The sequence below is a fragment of the Mauremys reevesii genome, linkage group 8 (genome assembly GCF_016161935.1).
Source record: "Mauremys reevesii isolate NIE-2019 linkage group 8, ASM1616193v1, whole genome shotgun sequence".
Taxonomy (NCBI): domain Eukaryota; kingdom Metazoa; phylum Chordata; order Testudines; family Geoemydidae; genus Mauremys; species Mauremys reevesii.
The window spans coordinates 28,660,963-28,684,474 of NC_052630.1; the positions used below are offsets into that span (position 1 = coordinate 28,660,963).

Consider the following 23,512-nt stretch of genomic DNA (forward strand, 5'->3'; position numbering starts at 1 on the left):
TGTGTCATTTGTTTACCAATATGTACAGGATGAACAAAACTGTATGCTCTATTTTGATTTTTTAAATAAATGTTATAAACATAAAACAATTCAATAAATGCTCCATACAGAGGCAAGCAGAATAAGGTATTTTTTAGCCAGGAGGCAGAGTGACCTAATGGACAGGAGACCGAGTTAAGTGTTCTGAGTTCTGACCTGACTAGGGGGATCTGTACTCTAGTGTATTATACAGAGTTCTAGAAGACGTAGGCCAAAATGCTCAAAAGTCTCAAATTTCAAGTTGGGCCCCCAAAATGAAACGGACACTTTGGAACATTTTGGCAGCTATGTTCTAATTTGGTCTTCCTGACAGTGACTCCGTATATAGCCCTGGCCACTCCTCTTAATTCCTTTCCCTCTGTAGGTAAAATACCGTTCATTTGGGGGATCTAAACTGCTTTAGCTAAAATATATAAGTTGTAGTTAAAGTAGACTGAAACCGCTCTTGTCGCACTGGCTAAGGAGTGGGATGAACTCTAGAACAGGGAGCTGTGCTTCCCATCCACCCTCTGCCAATGTACTTTAACCCTGCAATAAAAATGCAAATTATTAGAGGTGAGGCTGAGAGTATCGCCTTTTATTAAAGTTGCCCCACACTTCCTATCACAAGACCATGTTTTTCAGTTCCTTACAACTTTGCCAAACTTAAGCCATTTGGGGCGGTGAAATGTGGCATCCTGGGTGTCTGCCTCACTGCATTTTTTTTGGAAAATTTCAGCCAGAACTGTTTAGCCATTGCTTAGAACAAGGGTGGTGCTGGTGCCGGGGGAATCTTGCTTTCTTCATGTTAAAACATTCTGGTGACCTGTTCTTTTAGCAGCTCTGGTGCACCCATGGCTTGGAATAGGGACTTGAAATTTGCCAGGTGGTTGGCCTTTGGGTTAGGGATGTGCCTATTGCCATTCTTATGAAAATCAACCAAATGTGGCCAAATTATAAGCCTTTGAAAAATATGCAGTATGCACATGCTCAGTAGAGACTGCGCATGCTCCAGCTGTGTCTGGGCAGGACTTTTCCTACAATTGCCGATCTGGGCTGCTGCAGACTCTCCTGGGCCCTAGAACCACTTTATATCTGCTAAGTGCTTTATGATCATTTTCTGATTAACCCTCACAACACTCATGAGAAGGAGGTAAATTGTGTTCTCTAGTTCACTGATGGGCAAACAGACACGGGAAGAGAAAAAGCGACTTGCCCAAGGTCCACCAAGGGAGTAATGTCAACAACAACAATAAAAGCCAGGAGTTCTTGGCTCCCAGTCATAGGATGGTCTTCTCCCCCGCACTTACATTTAATTCTTCTGGGAGAAAAGAATGCTCTATGCTCTTGGGGAAGGCTGTATTAAGACAATAATGGGCCCTTTCACAAGAGCACATCACCAGTGAATTACAATTCTCTACAGCGAAGCCATTTCTCCCCAGCCTATGTGTGTGAATTGGTGCAACAGTGACATTTACAGTGATGTAGCACCTAGGTTAAGGCTCACATAGATGAACCCCAGGGCACAAAATGAGCAGCATCCTCAACAAATCAGAGCAGCACATCATTACCAGATACTGTACTATACAGGCTTATTGTGCAGGGAGCAATCAACACAGGGGCCTGTGGTGGGAACATCAGAGGCAGGAAGTGATTAATATTTAAAACTTGCCAGAAAATACAGATTTGAGATAGAAACTGCTAAAAGTCTAACTAAGGCTTAAGGAAAGGGGAATGTTTTCCTTCAAACAAAAATGTTTGTAAAAGCTCATATTTTTAGAGTCATGAGTTTAGCTGAAGATGCAGAATGGAAATATCCCTCCTGTTTGCCAGAAGCTGGGAATGAGCGACAGAGGATGGATCACTTGACGATTACCTGTTCTAGTCATTCCCTCTGGGACCCCTGGCACTGGCCACTATCAGAAGACAGGATACTGGGCTAGATGGACGTTTGGTCTGATCCAGTAGGGCCGTTCTTATGTTTAGTTCTCAACATATTTTCATACGTATTCATAAGATTATCTCCTAAAAGTTATCCCCTTAAGACTTTTCTAGATTCCTTCCAACATTATGTTTAATCCTAGTTCTGTTGGGTACTGACTTCACCTATGTCTGGATTGTCTTCACCCACTTCTTTTGTCAGCTGTAGGACTCTCCTCTTTAGAAAAGAACTGTGCAATATGAGGACCAGTGGTGGAAGTAAGCCGGTACGGGCAGGTACGACATACCGGTAAGAAAGTGGCCACCAGTATGGGCTGGTATACTGCCAACATTAAAGCACTGCCATGGTAGTGCATTAAGCACCATACCAGCAGGGCCACTGATGGGCTTTTTTTTTTTTTTTTTTTTTTTTTAAAGGGGCAGCTGGGAGTCCCTGGGGTCTGACAATTTAAAAGGGCCCAGGGCTCCTGGCAGCGTCTGGAGCCTCGGGCCCTTTAAATTGCGGCCAGAGCCCCGGACGGCGTGAGCCTGGCAGTGCTGAAAGGCTGGCTGAGGGAGTCTGGCCCCAACTCCGCCCCTTCTGCCCAAGGCCCAGCCCCTTCCGGGAGCCCAGAGCCACCCCCTACCACCGTGCCCAGGACCCCGGCTGTCCTGTGTACTGGTAAAGTTCTTTAAGTTACTTTCACCCCGATGAGGACTGAAAAAGTTATGCATTCATTTTTCTAAATAGCATGATTTCCACAGTTGTCTGGGCTTCAGACACAAATGACTTGTTAGAAATCTGAGTTTGTTACTGCTGATGTGGTTTTGTGATTCTCATCAATAATACATATAATGATAAAAAAATCCAAAGAATTATTATCAAGCAAAACAATACCTGTTAGTGCAGGTCAAGAAAATAGAACTGCATTTTCACAATTTTGAAAAAGGAATGACAATGTTTAGAAAAGAAGGGGGCAGTCCGCACAATGAAATCTGACCAAAAGCATACCATGAACATTTTTGTTTTGAAAATGGTATTTGAAAAAAATATATTTTTCCATGAAAATTTCTTTTGCTCAACAAGTCATCAGAAAAATCTTTGATGGAATTTTTTTGACTAGCTCTAATCCCCTGGAGCTTTATGTTAAAAGAGGGCTGACCCTGACCTTCCTTTCACTGGTATAACTCAGACCTAATCCCACTGAAGTCAATGGTGTTAAACCAGCATGCAATCAGAATTGGTGTGAACGTATCAAAACAGATTTAGATGATGACATTCTTTTAAAAAAATCTATAATTCTGGAATTTTAACCCAGTAGATTTAATTTTTTGTGCTATTCAGCTATTTTTCCCATTGCTTGTCTGAAAGTACGATACCTGTCACCAGTCAGCAATTTCGGCAGTAATCAATGTAAACTGTGTGTATCTCTGCCCTAGTATATTACATGCCACTTTTGTAGAAAATTTTTTCTAGGAAGTCTAGGACTTTTTGACAGCCTCACTGTAATGGATTTTATTTTGGAATATTGTTCTTTGCTGTTTTCTTTCTTGCAGGTCAGTCTCTCATACATTTAATGGAGTTTCATGTCAAAGGAATCATAATAGTTCATCTAGTCTGACCTCCTGTGTATTACTGGCCATTAGATTTCACCCTGCTGTCCATTGGTTGAACCCGGTAACTTGGGTTAGAATCAAGCAATCCAATCTTTGGGAGACCAAATTGTGGTGTACCACAGGCAGAGAAAAGGAAAGACTGAGGTGCAACCAATGATCAAGGCCCCTGCAATGGCAAGAGATTCATAAATTCCAAGGTCAGAAGGGACCACAGTGATCATTTACTCTGCCCGCCTACATAAGACAGGCCAGAGAACTTTCCCAAAGTAACGCCTAGAGTGTATTTTTTTTAAATAAAAAAAACAACCGATCTTTATTTAAAAATTGCCAGTAGCGGGAGAATCCACCACAAACCTTGCTAAAGGTGGGATTTGGTAGGCTAGGCCCAAATGATCCTCGCAGATGATCGGTGTGCTATGCTGCAGAGGAAGGCAAAAAAACTCCAAGGTCCCTGCCAGTCTGACCTGGAGGAAAATTTCTTTCCAGAATCCAAATCTGGCTACCCTGAGAATCAGCTGAACATCTAAGAAAGAGGACGTCATGTGGACAGGTCATGTGAGCAAAGATTTGCAGGGTCAGATCAGTATCTGTATTCTTATTAGCAGGGATAAAATAAAGAGGAAATCAAGGGAGAGCAATTATACCTAAAAGCACAGGTAGCACTTCCTCCACTCTCTGTGTGGTCTGAGACAGCATTGTCCTCCCTTCTCTGAGTTAGTATTGCCAATCCTAAATGTTTAAAAATCATGAGCCAGCTCCCCCCAGATCATGAGACTTTTAATGTAATACATTGGGGGGGTTCTAGTTCTTTTCCTTCTGACCTCTGAGGCTCTAGCACACCCTTGGGCCACCTTTTCCAGCATTTCTCTACAACTAACAAGGCTAGAAATTTTTTTTAAATAAATGAAAACTAAGATTCTCACCTAATCCCAGGACTCCAGGAGCTGGGGCTGAAGAAAACAGATTTTGCAAGACTTGTGCTAAAATCACAACAGTTCACAACAGTAGTTTCTGGAGCTGACCTGAGGGTGGCTTGCTTTTAAGTCCCACTGTTTGTGTACTTTTTCTACATTGGCAGAGAGCAACTTGAGACCATTGTGTACAACAGTGCCACCTAGAGGCATGCACTGCACAGTGCAGAAGGGTCCCACTTACTAGAGTGGTGTTTCTCAAACTGGGGGTCCTGACCCAAAAAAGGGGTCACAAGGCTATTGTAGAGGGAGGGTCATGGTATTGCACTGCCTTCAGAGCTGGGTGTCTGGAGAACGATGGTTGCTGGCCAGGTGCCCAGCTCTGAAGGCAGTGCTACTGCCAGAAGCAGTGCAGAAGGAAGAGTGGCATGCATGGGAAGGACGGGGGGGAGGCGGCTCATCGTTTTTTTAGGGGGGGTGGGGATCAGCACAGCCAGAAATATTTTCAAAGGGTGGGCCCAGTTTAAAAAAAAAAAAAAAAGTTTGAGAACCCTTGTGCTAGAGCGTTGTGCACTACTTCTCCAGGACCCCGCCCAGGAGAAACTCCTCTGGCACAGCAAGGGACAAGTAGAGGGGAGAACAAGCCTTTCTGCTGGTCAGCAGCATGTGGAGGAGTGAGGTAGGCCGAAGTTGCTGAGCATCCTCTGAACCAGTCCCTCAGCCCTGGAGCCCTTAGCATGTTAGGACAGGAAAGGGGAATATTGGGGTGAGCAGCCAGCCAGGATCCCAGCAATGAGATGATAGTGTTGGGGCTGGAGAGGAAGAGATTGAATTGGGGGAGGGGTTTTATTTTTGTTTATTTAAATGTGCTGGGAAAATGGCAAACTACCAACTCAAATGATTTTAGCCCTTTGAATGTTCCCTGGCCAGAATCTACTCCTAGGCCTTAAATATGTTGGTCTTTCTCTCCTCTGAAGGCAGGCCTAGGGTTGCTAGGTGTCTAGTTTTCAAATGGAATGCCTCTCGAAAAAGGACCCTGGCGGCTCCAGTCGGCACTATTGACTGGGCCATTAAAAGTCCGGTCAGCAGCGCAGCGGAGGCCCAGGGCTGTGTTGAGCCAAGCAAGGTTGGGGTCGGGTCGGGGCAGGAGATTTGGAAGAACCACTGAGAAGAGCCTGCCCCAGTGGGAAGAGCACCTGAAGGGAGCCCACTCTATGAGAAAAAGCACCTCAGGAAGGTGGGTGAACCCTGACGCTGGGCGTAGTTGTAAGAACAGGGAGTGAAAGGGAGGTGCAGGCAGCAGAACTCGTTAGGGAAGCCCAGGCCTCAGCAGAGGAGGGGGTAGGTTGGGCAGGTGAAGAAGCCAGGTGAAGCCTGGTGCATGACATGGGAGTGGGAGGGCCACCCCTGGAGGGCACCCCCTTCCCAGATATGACCTTGCTCCCCGCACCCGGATATGACCTTGCTAATCACTGCTTGGTGCCCATTTTCCAAAGCTCATGAATCTTTCCCCCTAGTTATACTTAAACGAGAGGAAAAAAAATGAAGGTTGGGCTCCATTAGAAAAAAATCTTGTGGGGGAGGAGCGGGGAAAATGGTAAGAAAAATAAATGTGGTGAAAGTTGTAGAGTGACCATATTTCCCAAAGAGAAAACAGGGCACCGCCTGGGGCTGGCCCTAGCTGCTTGCCTGAGCCCCCTGTCTCACGCAGGGCTGGCGTCACTGTTTGCCTGAGCCCTTCCTGCCCCCTGCACAAGGCTGGGGCTGGTGTTGCTGCTTGCCTGAGCCCTGTCTCCTCTCCCTCCCCTCATGCAGGGCTGGCATCTCCACTTACACATACACACACCCCCTCCCTGCATGGTCTTCTGCACCCCACTTTTTTGACAAAAGCGGGCATTTGTCCCATTTGCCAAAAAAAGGCCAAGACAGGGCTTAAAAAGGGGATTGTTCTGGCCAAAATGAGATGTGTGGTCACCCTAGAAAGATAGTTTCCTTGGGCCCAGTCCTGCAAAGTGCTGAGCACCTTCCCCTGTTAACTGTCCCTTGCAGGGTCAAGCTCTTTTTTCAGCTTAATCCACTGACCTCTGCAAAAGTGGTAAATTGTAGGCCAGATTGGTAGAGTTTAATGAAGCAGAGTACTCAAAATCCATAACCAATGATATGTGTAAGTGCTATGGTGCCTCACTGATTTATCCATGCATAAAGCTGTGGGAAGGCAGCAGGTGTCAACTCACAGTGTTGAGGTTAAAATTTGAATAAAATCGGGTCATGAAGTTATAGCTTCATATATTTTAAGGCCAGAAGGGCCCATTGTGGTCATCGCATCTGATCTCTGGCATAAAACAGGCCATAGGACATCCCTGAATTCATTCCTTATCCTACGCATACTGTTGACATATGCTGAGTAATACATTCACCATCCTTTCCCACAATTCAGCTACCTTTAGTTACAAAGAGTCCTGTGGCACCTTATAGACTAACAGGAGCATAAGTTTTCGTGGGTGAATACCCACTTCGTCAGATGCAGGTAGTGGAAATTCCCAGAGGCAGGTATAAATATGCAAGCAAGAATCAGTCTAGAGATAACAAGGTTAGTTCAATCAGGGAGGATGAGGTCCTTTAGTTGTAACACTTTGATAACATTCTATCAAATCAAAAGTTGATTCACACTATTACAAGTAAAGTAAGCAATAATCGGTATATTGCTGTTGCAGTACTTTTACATTGCAGAGGGCACATTGGGCTAGTATGTTTCACCTAGGTAGTAGGCTTAATCCTCAGGTTTGTTAAGTGTTGGAGAATAAAATGTAAATTTGCAGGGTTTGTAAAATGTTCCCAAGTGCTATTGGGACAACTAAGAAAAACAATCAAAAGGTGATGATTAGGGTTGGGGTTATGTTAGCCTGTGAGCAACCATTCAGTCAATAAGCATATTATTTCTAATGTCAGCTAATAAAAGTCACACAACCTTAGTCTGGCAATGAAATGGAAGCAGAAAAGCTACTTTAAAAAGAATATCCAAGCAATTCATGGACCATCTGTCCCCTCTCTCTAGGTACGTTTACTGTGCTCAGTGTAGTATTCGGTTCCAGCACAAGCACTTCTCGTGGAAAGACAGGGTCGTCCTCAAAGACACAACCATTCAAGGTCATTGAGCTAAATATTTTCGGTGCCACAGTCTCCTAGTCCTTCCATAATTCTGACACCTTACTTACTTGGTTTGTTGTAGCACTGCTGTGCTAAGCACTGTACTACACTCCCCTCCCTATAACCCCTCCCCCACAAATAGTTCCTGCCACAAAGGGCTTACAATCTATAGTCACTAGCAATATTTAGCAACAATGGTGTAGCAGCAAATTTAAAATAGGTGATTAATGTACATTGGGGTTTTGAGGGGGGTCCATGTTACTCGCTGGTTGACTGCAACCCATTTTGAGGACACAACTTGCATTAGTAAGTGTTGTTGTGGTCCATAAATGCTCAACGCCATCCATGGGTGGTTGTGCGCACAGGCATGCCCACTATATTCTTTGCATGCTCTAACCACTAGAGGAAGACAAAGCCACTCTGTTAACATGGTTTACACAAGAGGTATTTCTTGCATTTTTTTACATGACTACTATAATGAGAAAATGAACAGTACAGTAGAAACTGGGAGATGCAGGCCAGATTCTGTGGAAGAGGCTCTCCTTGGAGTTCCCCTCCTAATCATTCTATGTGATGAAGGGGCTCCATGGAAAAAGTAGTACATCTGTAAGCAAACATCTGACTCTAATGGGAATTGGGTTGGGCTCTGCGAATGGGTGGTAATATTTTACTATATTTTTAATGTGGTGTACAGCAGTATATGTGTGTGTGTGTGTGTGTGTGTGTGTGTGTGTGTGTGTGTGTGTGTGTGTGTGTGTGTGTGTGTGTGTGTGTGTGTGTGTGTGTGTGTGTGTGTGTGTGTGTGTGAACTATAAAAATGATTGGGTAGCTGTGTTCACTCAGGGTTTGTAGGGCTCATGTGACATTCCGTATTCTGAATGTATTTTAAGTTTCACAGCAGAACTCTGCCATCTTACCACAACACACTTGCTTGATGTGTGTGAATGATCTGTGCCTTCTGTTACAGCAATAACAGTACTTATTTTTGTTAGCAGGCAGCCAAGAACAAATGACTTAAGCCACACTGCTTGCCTAGCATGGCTGTTTTCTTAAATGCTCGCTTTCAGTGCTGGTCTTTTAACCCACTTTTTTGGGGCTCATCTGTGCTGTTGCTGTGACTGCAAGACTAGGAACTAGCGTTAACAAACTAATACTGGACGACAGTGTCTAGGACGGACTAATCAGAAAATGGGAGAGGATGTCACCTAGATAACATCACATAAGTCTTGCAAAATAATTAGTTTTTGAAAGCTCTGACTGACCGACTTGGGTTCCTTTGACCTTATCCTGACCTAGTTGATTTCACTGGCTTTCCTACTCTGTGTTATCATAAACACCACATTATGGTTCAACCTGTTTCTATTTCAATCATCTCTCTCATTGTTTGGAAAATCATGAAGATTTGGTGATTTAGGACCATATTGTATCTCTGTGATCACAGGCTACAGGGATCCAGAGGATTCCAACCTTGGGTGGTCCAGGCTTGAGCAGTGCCACCTCCACAGCAACATATCCCTGCCTTCCCTCCCCACCACAGAAGGCCCTTAATGGGAGTCAGGATCTGTGTGGAGAGAGCCTGGGGCCAGGGAAACATCACTCACTGTCATCTCATGCACCTTTCATGGGTAATCTTACACTGCTCCACTTTTTCCCTCTGTGCCACTGAACTCCCTGTCAGCAAAGGCTCATACTGACAGCATGATGGAAGGGGCAGAGGCACAACGACTGTGCCAGGGTGACTTCATGTCTCTGGCTTCATGAAAATCTCTGGCAGCTGCTGATTTTGGTGGCAGACCTCTGTGCACAAGGGGGAGGGGCAATCTTGAGTAGGTCCTGTGAGTGCTACTATAATGTAAATGTTACTACTTCGGTGGGGCAACTGCAGCCCCTTTATGCCCAAAGAATGTGATGGAAACTCCAAGAGGGGAAAATTTTCCAGCCCTTATGCATTGGAGTTGCCTGTACACGACGTTATGTTGTCGCTATGATCAAAGTTGTGTATGTTCTCATTGCAATACTTCAGCTACCTCACTGGTACAAGAGACATGAAGTGGCCAGACCATGATACCCAAAATACACAGTCGAGAGAAATAATCTGCATCACACCACAGGATATGTTATGATCTTCCATAACCCAACACTTTATTTAAAAATTACATCACAATGAGAGTCTGTTAATAAAATACACTAATTCACACCACTTGTTTTTTTTTTTAGGGTTAGCATCTTTCTTCACTTTATTAAAAACTCAATAGTGTTAAAAATAACTACTGCATTGTACCTACAGCAGCTGGTATCTACTGTAACAGGCAGGTTACAGAGGAAACTTCCCGAGCTAATTAACACTTCAGTTAAACTCATATTTTTGGCACCATTAATTTTTTTTTAATTAAACCAAGCAAAGTACTTCCATATTAAGCCAGTAAAATCACCGATCTGAAACATGGCAGTGATTGTCACGCAACTGCTGTCTAGAAATGTGTAAAAATGCTTCTTTTGGTTTAAAAAATAGGAATTCTGAGTTATTTATATGTCACAGCACTTGACTGTGATTACAGAACAGGGCCAGCCCTACTGTACTGTAGCTGTTATCATTTTGCTGTGAAGTTTTGGTTTACACGTCAGTCTGCGGTTCATTTAAGCGGCCACTGATGGCTTTTTTGCCTTTGGTAACAGAGTCAGAATTTAAAAACCTGTCAGAAGATTGGGGGGTGGGGATAGGAGGGAGGAGGGGAGGAAACATTATTTTCTCTGTCATGCTGCTGTTTGGATGAAACCATTGGCTACAACTTCAATTTTTGGGGAAAGCAATGCCACACAATGCTTTGGCGGTTTACGGGCAGCGAATTATCCATCTTACTAATGAGACTTTAAAACATTAAGAGTGCTGAAGCACTGCTATTCACTGGTCAAGTCTTGATTTGTCTTCCCTGAAATGATGGCTAACTGCATCTATGAAAATACATTGAGAAAGAATGTATCATTAATAATAGTGGATTTGTACCAGGACCATGTTTATACAAGCATGTGCAGTTAGTTGCTTTTGCAAATTTTTAGAATCTACAGATTGGGGGGGCAGGGAGGGTTTTTTTTTAACTTTATAAACTACAGCTGCTTCTAGCGTCACATATTATCACTCGAAATGAAATGAAATCTACGCTATATATAACCGGGTTTTTTCTGGCTCCTGAACTGTACTATTTCAATCAGTTTTTGGCACATTAAGTAGTGATTGTTTTATGTTTCACTGATTGCAGGCTCCATTGTACTAGTATTTATTCTGAAAGACGCCTGTTGTATCACTCAGTCCCCTCCTGCCCAAATTACTCTGGGAAACAAAAAGGAACGCTGACTACACTGTTATGGATAAAAAAGGTTTTAATTAGAATAAGGCCTGTAAGCATCTTAGAGCTACTCGTTCCAAAAAAGGACAAAGATTTACATTGTAACTGCACTAGTGCCTGTTTTTTTCCTGAGGGGAATGTAAATTTGTACTGGCTATGACAGAAATCTGTTTCATGCTTTTTTTTTTTCTTTAAAGCCTCATTCAGGGAAAAGCACTAATTATTTACTTTTTTTTTTTAAACTGTTGAGCTCTCTTTCTGCCCCTGCTCTTAAAGGGTCTGATCCTTTCCATTGACTTCAATGGGCACTGGATCAGGACAAAACTGCAGGGCGTAAGCTCTGTCTTAGCTGTTTCTCACAAACATACTCATTGAAGAAAGGACCACTATACTCAGTACCCTTGCAGGGAGAAAGAGAGAGAAATTACTTAAGGAAACAATGGAACGGTAATTGACAGGGAGGTTTGAAATTCATGGTAATAGAACACTTCAAGGCTTCTGTAATGTAATGACTGTCCCTAACAGGTAACCCTGGCAAAACCCCCAACACCCTAAGGGTAAAAATCACCTCTCAGATTCGCACTGAGAATCTGTCATCTACATGGATCTCTGCTGCATATTCAGAATTCATTCTGCACACACAGTTCCTGTTAAAGTCAATGGGAGTCCTGCAGGAGGAACAAGTGCAGAATATACAATAGTGCAGGTGAAAACGTTTTTAGCGTGGATCAGTCAATCTGTATAGTAGAAAGCAAGAGCAAAACTATATGGAAATATCAAGAGTCTCCTTAAGAACAGATGACATCTCTGTTAAGGTGGGACAGACAGCAGACCTATAGGAATTCCACATGCGTACAGTGCAACTTACACTAATTTTGAGAAGTAGCAGGTGGAGAAGCAGCATGTTGGCCATGTACCACAGAGTGTGTATTAATAGGCAACTGTGGCAAGCAGTAAAATTTTGGCTGAAATAACTGAAAGTGGGAATAAAGTACATTATATCAGCAAGGGACATTCTGGTTCTTGGGATATTTTCACTCTCTTTTAAAATGGATTTATACATGAACTTTGAAAGCTGCAGCGTCTAGGTTTGCCAAACTTCATTGTAGTGTATTCCCCACATTTAATATACTCAAGGCTGAGAGCAGTGAGGCATAAACCTGGGAAATAACACAGGAAGGGTAAGTAGTAGTTAGTATGTTGCTTAATTGGAGTCACTTAGCACTTATTTTTTCCTTTTTGGACAAAAACTTCCCACTCTGTCTTTACCACATTCTCTCCCCCACTTCCTTTTGGATAGAGTTGTCCGTGCTAAAGAGATACAGTCACTCACGCATATACTGGGAAGACAGATAAAAATACAAAATACAAAACAAAAATGCATTACACTATTATAGTACTTGAATAATGGAGTCAATGTCAGACTTAGGCTACTGCCAGACCGATGTACTTTTTGGGGAACTGGTTCAAGAGTATCAAGCTGAGCCACTGTACAGGAACCAAACACAAACTAGCATTATTAGGCAAGGGTAAGAATCGAGAGGGAGACTTTTTCAGGGTGCACAGATAGAAGAGATGGCTGTCAGATGTGAGAATGTGCTTTCCTATTGTACCCACCAGAACCTCGGAGAATATTTTTTTCAGTCTGCATCTATCGTTTTGTGGCAGGTCCTTGAAATATCTTCACATTTGGCCATCGTGCATGCTTATAAACTTACCCCATTTCTCCTTTTGTTAGGCTATGATTTCTTTATTTTTTAAAAACATTTTAAATTTTTTTAACAACTGTTAAAAAAGTTTTATGGTAAAAATAACTCACTATATGATACATATACCCGAAATGGTGTGATACTTTATATAATAAAAGATGAAAATATTCACTTTCCATAATAAAAATAAGTTCTATTTTTTGTTTATTTTACAATATACTTAATATTCTTTTCTTCTTCTTCTTCACGCTGAAAGTAAATAGTCCCATTTTGAGAGCACTTCTGAGTCGATTAAAGTGGCAAGAGACTGGAGAATGACTTATAAGCATTTTGAGCAGCCGCATTCCACATGCCTCTCCAGTTCTTCCATGAAGGAGGATCCATCCACACACTGAAAGATGTATTTCCGCCTTTTGCTCCGGAGGGGAACGCAACACTGCCCATTACTGCAACTGCCACGACATTCCATCTGGGGAACTTTGGAGGCAGTGACACATGAGCTGTAGCCATGCTGCTTGTGGATCACTTCTCGGACAATCTCCCCCTGGCAAAGATTCTCTGTTAAGACAATGGAGAGTGTAGAGATAGGTTTGTAGAAGATTATAATTTAGAGACGCTCCCTCATAAGGGACAGTATTATGAACATAGGAATTTGGAGATGTGCCCTGGAGGCAGGGGTTGGGAACATTGCATGGCTGTGCGCAGCAGTTCACCAGAGATGCTCCCCAGTTTGTGTTCTTAAAGTTTTATTCCTTTCACATTCACTGGCTTGTTACTTAACAAACCTCAAGATCGTTAAAGAGAGGAAGGATGGGGACAGTGATAATTATCTTGTAACCCCCTCCCCACCAAACAGCCTTGTGCATGTACTGACATTTATTTTATTAAAGGCAAACAACAGTGCACAGGTTCTCCATTCTCCACTGCTTTGTATGAGGTGTAAAATGCTATCAGGACAGAACAGTACTCTCTTTGTGCAGGTAGGTAGTTATACAGGGCATTGTAGAGTCAGGCCTGTTGCCTTCAACAGAACTGGAGATGCTTTAACAAACAATAGTTATTTAAGCTTCCAACACCCCTGTAAAGTATATATTATTCCCATATTAGATGGAAAATGGAAAAATATATTAATAGTAAGACCGTTATTAGCCATGGGAATGTTTAATGGCATGAGACTTACATTTGAAACACTTAAGCTCCCTCGAGCCACAGAAACAAATCTGGGTAAGGTCGATCTGTTCTTATAGCCTTTCAGATTAGATATATGGAGTTCCATGCAGTGTGCTCTGTGTAGGTCTTTAGAGGAGACCCTCAAACCCAACATTCAGCCTACTCTGTATGAACTTTAATAATCTGAGGTTTGCCCAAGTATACTGGGCAACATTTCCTGTCCTAACCTATTGTGCCGTCACTGTGCAGCAGTCAGATTCATGGAATATGCAGACTGTGATCCTTTCAGATGAAAGCTGCTACCTAAATAAAACATTATGGGCCAAACTGTTGCTTTTGTGGGGGAACAAAGGAAGGACTAGAAGACTGAGTTATAACTTTCTGAGTTTGTAATAGGCCATTTAATTTGGGGGCAAAACAGGTGTGGAACAGACATGGGGCTTGGCCTCCCCAAAAGGCCAATAGGAATATAGGAAAAGCTAAGAATTTTCCTCGAGACCCAATTTCAAACCTAGACAACTCAGGAGAGGGAAGGAATGAGGGCAACTCACATTACTTATCCTATAAGTAAGTCACTGCTCCTATAGGAACCATGCTTCCTGGGAATTCTGCCTTTACCTTTCTGAACTTCCCCATCCTGGCTGTGTTTCAGTGTTGGTGGGGGGAGGGCGGATTTTCATCCCCAATAATGCAGTGAGGACAATCCTTGTAGTGTATGAAGGGAAAGATGACACAGAAAAGCACCCACATCCCAAGCCCTCTCCACTCACACATCCCACTCAGAAACAACAGAGCTACAAACCTCCAGGATTCAGGAGGAACAGAGCTATTACCATAGATCTACCCTTTTCTACACGTTCAGACATCTTCTGGCCAGCTCTTGTGTGGTTTCCCTCTCCTCCTCCCTCAGTGGCTCTGAAGGGGCCATTGTCCCGTTAATAAGAGTTAAATGGAGGAAGAGTGAAGACAAACGTGAATAGAAATGACAGTAAAGCAGCATCCCAGGCATCGTAGCCAGGCATACCTTTGTCACAATGGTCTCCGCTATAGTTAGGGTCACATTCGCAGTATGGCTCCCCGTGTTCTGAAATTTTACACTGCCCATGGCTGCATTTCATAATTCTGCAGGGGTTTGAGGAGTCATTCTTCTTGTCGCAGTACATGCCCATATAACCCTCTGAGCACTTACATGTGTAAGCAAAGTTGGCAGCCGTGCATTTACCATGGATACACCTGAGAAAGAAGAAAAGTTTAGAGCTGGCTTATGCTTGTAAACTTTGAATTAGGGCAGGAAGAGACCTCAATTTTTCCAGGAATGTTTACGTTGGATGTCTTAGCTCCCATTCAATTTCTGGCCAATATTCCAAAGCAAAGACGTTCAGTGCCAGGCATGTTGGCAGAAATGGCAAGAGGATATTGGATAATATTCACAGAAAGCAAATTCTGAATTTAATGATCATGAAATGTTCTCATGGGAAACCTGAGTAAGGGTTAGGCTCATTCACTCATGGATCAAACAATACAATTTATCCAAACAAAACAGCTCAGATTCAGAGCATCAATACTTGAAACAAACTGCTCACGAGCAATCCACATGTCAAAGAGTACTTGGAAAAATTATTCTACCGATTACTCACATGATGAATAAATGCAAGGAAAATTGCTGTCTGTGGAATTTGTGGACAAAAAAGAGTCTAAATTACTCCAAAAAACTTGACTCTGAATGGTTTCACGATGCAGGAGTCCTGCAGTGGGATTTGGTATTTCTGGAGAGGTGATGCATGATGAGGAGCTGCAATAGATCCCCATTCAGCGGGTAAATGAAGGCTCAGACTGGAAGCAGGGCGAGGATATAAAGGTGGCATCTTTAGGCTGGGGGATGCCATCCAGCGGTACAAACGTTTCATATATACAAAGCCCTCGCTTATATAAATTTTCCCATTTGTTATTTTTACTCCTGGCATTTAAAATTATTTCCCATTTTAAAAAATGTTTATTTTAACTCTTGCTAGTTTCGTATGTGTGCAAAATAGGCAAAAATAAAAAAACAAGAAATAATAAAAGCAACAATGAGGTCATGATACAGAAAAAAAGGGTAATTAAGTGGAGTCACATTATTTAAAATAAGGCATTTTCAACAACACTAAACTAATTCCTGCTCCTGGATCAGTAACTCTTGTTACTCATCCCCCCTCACCCCCCCTCCCCTCCCCATGCCATCTTCTCAGTTTGTATTACCACGTCTCCACTTAGATTGTAAACTCTTTCGTGTGGAGATCATGTCTCTGTATGTATGGCACCTACCACTCTTTTGGAAACAAACCTTCACCATTTAAACAACTGCAAGTCCCTCATTTTTTCCTTGCCCAGCCATCCTGGCTAATTGCTGATTTTGAAAACTCAGGGGACTGCTTGTACATCCTCCTTGGTGAAATACAATAACAAAAGGCCAGTTTAAATAAAAATCAAATCAATATTTCAATATTGTTTAGGGTTAGGGTCATGTATCCAGATCTGTCTCTTATTTTACCCCACCTAGTTTTACTAAAGCTTACAACTTAAAGGGCTTCAATCCTGTGAGGTGCTAGGCATACTCAGGTCTCCAGCATTGAAGGCGGTCAATACCTCCCCTGAGAGGTTCAGCACCCTGCAGGATTGTGCCCAGAAGCTAGTTTAAAATGGTTGCTGTGCCAAGTGAAATTCCTGTTCACTCCAATCAATCACATGGATAATTACAGATTGGGTCACTCTGCCTGTCAAAACCATGTGTTTGCAATATCCCTTTCCCACAGATTCTCCAACAGCTTACCATGGGAGTAGCTTCTAATACAAAAGTATTTCCATCTGTTTGAGATAAGACACAGGGCTACATAGACCATTGGTCTGTGCTCGTTTGTCTATTTGTGTTCCTGTCAGGAAATTAATGTATCTATCCAGTGCTCTGACATGAATGTGCACTTTGTTTCTTTGAACTGTAAATGCTTCACTCATAAGCCCGTTCCCTGGGACTATACACTATTCCTTCCTCTATTGCTGTTCTTCAGATGTCCTACTCCAAAGGGAACTCTTAAGGACAGCTGAGTTTTGGGGTATTCCAAACCAGTTTAAGTTGGAATACATAGTTCTGAAGAACAACATTGATGGCCTTTGGAGAGTTAGACTCTGAACATCATGTCTAGCACATGCTGTAATGGGCACTTTCTTTTGGATGTGGATGCATCAACAAAATGTGCATCATTCCCCTACAGAAAACTCATCCATGGGTAACGACATGCAATCAGTGGATCAAACGCAATGTGTATGATTGATGTGGAGTTTATGTATGCAATGTGGGGCTGTGTATTTTGGCAGGCACGCCCACAGCTGAAAATGTGGCTCTTGATATAAATGCCTCAACTCCCCCTGAACTGGAGAGCAGATCTATGGCCTGTCATCATTCTAAACAAGAAGTGGTTGATGTAAATTTTCAGAGGTGAAGAGGCTTCACAACTCCTAATGGCTTCAGTGGGAGTTGTGGGTATTCAGCACCTCTGAAAATGAAGCCCGGCTCTGCAAGATAAAAAAGTTAAAAGTCAGTTTATTGAAGAGAGCACTCCCATCAGCACCAATGACCTTACTTGTTAGTAAGGCAGGGGTCTCCAACTTCCTGGTCACACAGTGGGCCTGTCCAGCCTGGGTGACACTCACAGATAACGCTTGTCTTCTCTATGGACCGGCAGATACCATGCTTGCAGATGTTACAGGATTTGCAGCCAGGAAGGACTCCTAATGACTGCTGGGGTAGATCCTTAAAGTCCTGCAGCTCGTTATTAATGCGGACGTCATGGATACATCCATGAAAGCCATTTGACATCCTATCTGTGCCTTGGCGCAATGAAGATAGCCCAGTAGATGTTGGGATCCCTTCAGATAAAACAAAATATAAAGATTATCTTGCATTCACAATAATACTAGAATAAATTATAATGGCTAGCACCTTCCCTTTGAGGATCCCAAGGCCCTTCATAAACAATAATGAATTCAATTTTAGGATACCTCTTTACAGTAGTTCAGTATCATTATTCCCATTTTGCAGATGGGGAATTGGAAGGGCAGAAAGATAAAAATATTTGCCCAAGAATGCACAAAAAGGTGGCAAAGCAGTGAATAAAGTCCAGCTCTCTGGACTCACAGCCCTGCATTTCAACCATTAGATCATGCATCTTCTATTTATATTTTTATAGCAACTTTAATCCCAAAGTTCTTTAGAAATTATTTAAGAATTTCTTAGTTTGCCAGTGAAATGCTGCTACCTCTGGAATGCAACAAGAAAGCTAACAGTACTCAGCAACAATATGCAACAGTCAGGACTGGAAATAGTAATGTAGCCAGTTAAAACTATTGCAAGAGAAATCTAGACAGGCATAAAATAGCTATTTATATTGGACAGGACACTGTGACTAACACTTGTTAAAGTGCCTTGGGAAATTTAGTGAGTATAACATTGCACTTAAAACATGATCCTTATAGAGTCTTCATGGAAGTAACATCACATCAGTCCTTTGAATTTATAAAGCTCTCAGTCAAATGTTTATGCTTTCAATTAAAAAAAAAGACAGAATTTTGCAATATGTCTAGAGAGGAGCTATCTTTAGCAGAGCTATGTTAGGAAGACGTTGACCTTGCAAAGGGAAGCAGTCAAAAACCAAAACTACTTTAATTCTCCCCATTATATGCTTATGCATTACAAAAGTCTAATTACATGATCTTTTTCTGCTTATTTCCATAGAACATACTATTTATGTTTCTAGAGCTGTATCTCTTACGCAGATTGGGTGGTTCAGGGGAGATGTTCTCATAGCTCTGCTGCCAGATCATCTCTGCTGCATGAGGCTCTTTAATCTCTGACATTCTGTATATGAGCCAATTTTTAAGGTTCAGCTCTGGCCAAAACAAGATTATCCAGTTTTCAGATTTGTGAGGATAAGAATTCAGCGGCCACGTAGAAAGGGATTATTAAAAGGGATTATTCACAAAGGGACTCATCCAGCACACAGTGAAGCCAAAAGGAATTTTACCATCAGCTTCAATGGTTTTTGGATCAGGCCCAATGGCCCTTAGGGATCCATTATAAACCTGCAGCCATTTGTGCTTGGTTTTAATCTAGTTAATTTGGAAAAATCACAGCTGAAGAGCAGATGCTCCCTATCCAATCCAAGTTCTGCCATGCCCTTTACTGCAGTATCTCCATGCATACCCTGCATGGCTTCACAGGCTGTGGAATTAAAGAGGCTACTAACATCTCATCAGACCATAACATTAGAATGTCTTATTTTTTCAATCTCTTAATGTATTTATTCCAGGCAAATCATTTTCATAGCAGCAACATGATTTGATGGGAGATGCCAGCTGTATTATTAGCTGAAGAAACTTTTGGAAAATTGTCCAGGGCTCAACTATTGTTGCGAAGAGTGAGTGAACATACCTCCAATGTAGAGTGGGGTATTGATGCTGACTGTGGGTTGTTTCTGCAGTTTGCCAAGACTCTTGGGGGTTCCTTTATCCACAACCAAGTTCAGTGTTTGGTTCAGCATAACCAACTCCACACTGTGAAACTGTCCATCATTTATTGTTTCCACACTAAAGGAGAAAACAAAGAAGGAAGAGAATCAGAAGGAGCTTAGCTGTGACTTTCTTGCTTCTGTTACAGGCAATCACCCACTTCTACCCTTGGAAAGAAAACGGCAAACTGTTGGCTGCTTTGTGATCCGTTGTCTTTTTTATACTAAGCACTTTGCTAAGGGTAAAGAACTTAAAAGGTGCAACTTCAGACCTGTGTCAACTCTCATGTAATAAATACATACACAGATTCACCTCTTGAGATGCTTGTTAGTTACTGGGGAGGTTGAGAGGATTAGAAACAATTTGTGGGCTGGAAAATAGTCAATTAACATGACACGAAAATGAACTCCATATTTGTTGTTCCTAAGCCAACAGATATTTTTATATGTGAAAAGAGTTTCAAATAAGTTAGGCACACAATCTCTCCAATAATTGCACATGCTAAATGTCAGTTTGGATCACTTGCACAACACATAAAATTACCTGTTCTTCACATGCAGTCAGAGCAATTACACCGAAATTAGGAGCACCAATTGTGCACTTAAGCTTTTCTGAACTCCAGCCCAATACACTGGAATAAATTTTATCCTTAGAGCAACTTAAACTCTCAGCCCTGTAAATTGCACATTGCAGTGCCATGAAACAACATGGACATTTCATTCTATTCCAAAGTGCAGAGAAACGAGAGGGAGATAGGAGAGGGATGCAAAGGATACACAAGGGATTAACTGCTCTTTGACAAATCAGTGGGTTTTTCAAAGTGCACTCATAGTGAAGGAAGTGAAGAGATTTTTCCACTGATGCAAATTTAATTAAACATTATAGTCTCTCTTCATTGTACACACGTGAACTTTAATACATAATGCGATACTAATAGTGATGGCTACACCAGGTGTTAAATAATGTGCTATGTAAGCTACCCATGCAGTCAGCTTTGCCAATGAATATCATTCTTGACCTGCTGCAAGCCTTGTCCAGTGCCAGGTCTCTCCTGAATAGACTCCCCAGTTGTGTGATGGTTCTGCCAGGAAAGCATGGGGGCAAAAAGACATTGTGTGGGAGTGAAGAATTCCAAGATGTTGCTTAGTCTAGAAAACTAATTTGGAGTTGCTGGACAAACCATGGTGACAGATGAATAGAAGTGCATCAACTCATTTATTCTCAGTCAACTGGACCATATGCCCAGCTTCATATAGCTGATTAAGTTAAAAGTATATAGGGGCCAATCCTGAGCCACTGATGTCTATGGAAATTTTGGCTTTTAAGATGAGACATTTAGAAACAAGATACTCAAAGGAGGAAGTGACCAAAATTGACTTGTTCATGGAATAGTTACAATTCTACAACAGCTACGATAGACCTGGTACAGCTGATAATATGCAAGCAGGATTAGCCAGAAGCCACCAATATGTAGACTTCTGAGGAGCACCAGAGTGCACAGGGAAGTGGTATTGCTGACTCAGTAGGTAACATTCTGCGAACAGTCTGAACCAATGCCCCAACACAGTGGTGGAGGTCTTGTGCTGGGAAGGCCTTCCGGATGAAAGAGGACATGAGCACTTGTGGTTATTAAAGGTCATGTGAAATTTTATGGAAGTTTGAGGTGCTTAGATATTATGACACCATATAAGAAACCAGATAGACATATAGTGGATTCACATTAAAATGCTGTAAAAGTACTTCTTCTGCAGAACAATTCCCACGGAAATGATGCTTATGGAACTTTGTGAACTTGCATTTCCAGTGAGTCCTTTGTGTTGTGATTGTTGTACATTCTTAGGATGGAGAGGGGACTCTGAGGAGGCAGGTATTGGTAGTTTGCACTTGATGCTCCTGTAGTTCTCGCTGAGACCTAGAAATGTTCCTTAGGGAAAAGAGACCTCACACCACACAGAGGACTAAGACTTATTTAGCTGCATTCCTGAAAGATTTGATAGAACAGATTAAACCAGTTTCCTGGACAAATTCCATCTGGTCATATTTTACCAATTGAAATTCCCTCTGCAGTGTCCGTTGGATAGAGTGGTGTTGACACATTGCTATAAACTGCTGCTTAGATGTTCTTGTGGGCTATCTAATATCTGCCAAATTCCACCGAGGAGATGGCTGTGTTTCAGTGGTGGATGAAATGATCCCTATATATCCCATAACAACCTCAGAGGATGTTCTGAGGCTTAATTCACATTTATAAGCATTTTGAGATTCTCAGACCAAAGATGTTTGATAAATGCAAAGGCATATTTTTAATTGTTAAAGCTCTGTAGATAAGTCAATGAGAAAGGAAGAAGAATAGGCAAAAATATTTGCTCTGAAGCATGTGAGTTGAGGAGCAAGGATGAATGGCTGTTTAATAAGCGACCCCTGTCCTAGTGGGATCGATGTCTGAAGATGAAACAAGATTACATTCTTATCTGAAGAAGCCCAAGCTGCGACTATATGCAAGAGGACAACATTATCACATTTGGCAGTGCTAGTTCTTATTTGGGCCAGGACTTCACAGACATTAATCATTAACTCCTCCACAGCATATGGTTTTCCAGATTAGGGTTTAAGTGCTTTGATTAACAGGCAAATGGAGGCCCATGTGTCCTGTTGATGCGTCTAAGCTTCAACCCCTAATTCTTCACTATTTTTAGCGTACTCACAGCTAACATTTTAACTCCAGTGGGGAACTAGAAGTAGGGAGGGCTTCTCTGGTGCCATTCTGAAGTTGTAACTGGCTGGAAGTTGTCAAATTCCAACCTTTCTCCTTTAACCCACCAAAGAAAAATCTTTCACGCCCAAACTTTGCGAAACAGAAAATCATTAGTTGCCCTAGCCAACCATTTCAGTTTATGAAGCTGACAAAGTCAAAACAGCCTGAGCACACATTTTCTTTTAAAATAAATGCTCAGACACAAGGAAGGGGCCAAACGCTAACACCCAAAGGAAAAGGGGCTCTGAGAAAACTGAGATAGTGGATAAATCAAAGCATTTGTTGTTGTTGACAGAAGAGACTTTTAAAAGGCTTTGGAGTCTGAGAGAGACACACACAGAGTAAGGGTGAGGGGGAAGTGCTACGTGAATTCTTCCTTACAGCTTAGTGTGCCATTGGGCCTCTAGGAGACTCAGCAATCGTCTGAGACAGTTGGAGACAGTGGCTTGGCGAGAGATAAAGGGAAGAAAGCCACAGATGCTGAACAGTGCATTGTAACTGGGCTCAGCACAAACTTGCTGTGCTCTGCTGTTTTCAAGGGGCTTCTTCCCGACCAGGCTCTCTGTGAGGTTTTTATTAAAATGCTAATTGAATTCTCATTGGTGATCAGGTGGTTTTACAGCTTAACCACCTGAAACAGTCCTCAGTATATAACTACCTACCTGAGTCAGGGATTTGTTGCCTTTCATTGGTATTTTCATTCTACAAAGCTACAGAGCACAGTGCCAGAGGCATTTGAGCTTTTAAACCTGCCATGTTGACATTGGTAATGATGTGACAAACATGAGTGGTAGTGTTAAGATAGAAAGGTGTAACCATTTTATGTATCTGCAAGGCCCAGAGGCACTCAGAAAAGGCAGCTGTTTTCACTGTGATGCACAATGTACTCTAAACGTCTACCACTAGATGGAGATGCAGCATCACAGAACGTATTGTCAAGTTTGAGAAACCATCCATTGATATTTTTGTATTCTTCCAATTCCTCATCCCACATCAGAATGTTAACAGCTTGATACACAAATGAATTTTGCATTAGGTTATACAGTCAGGATACAGAGCTTCAAAAATTAAAACGTTACAGGATGGGGTTGAGGGTTTGTTTTTGCTTGTTAGAATTTACTGACTAAAAATAAGCTTTTGTAGTTACACACCTGCTAGCTGAGATTACACAGTTTCTCCCTTTTTTCAAATGCTTTTGTGATATGTGATTAAACCATAATCACTTATCTGAACAAACATGGAGGGAGTGGAGTCAGAGTAAAACACGAGCTGGATCAGAACCAACTCTGGTTTTGGAGTAAAAAACCAAGTGCTAACTCTTGAGATTTTCCAGTCGATTAAAAACCAGTCCTGAACTTTTCATCTTGGGCAGCCTCCAAT

General features: G+C 42.1%; 1 protein-coding gene across 7 annotated transcripts in view; it reads right to left on the minus strand.

Moving 5' to 3' along the window:
• Positions 1-11,135: 11,135 nt before the first annotated feature.
• SLIT3 (slit guidance ligand 3) overlaps positions 11,136-23,512 on the minus strand; it is a 781,907-nt gene continuing 769,530 nt past the window's right edge. For all 7 annotated transcript variants that reach the window (XM_039485327.1, XM_039485326.1, XM_039485332.1 and 4 more), the window contains 4 exons: positions 19,301-19,455; positions 17,454-17,739; positions 14,861-15,069; positions 11,136-13,224 (listed from right to left, as the gene is read on the minus strand). In XM_039485327.1, the coding sequence (XP_039341261.1) occupies positions 12,986-13,224; positions 14,861-15,069; positions 17,454-17,739; positions 19,301-19,455 (889 nt within the window). In that variant the 3' untranslated portion in view covers positions 11,136-12,985. The remainder of the gene's footprint in view (positions 13,225-14,860; positions 15,070-17,453; positions 17,740-19,300; positions 19,456-23,512) is intronic.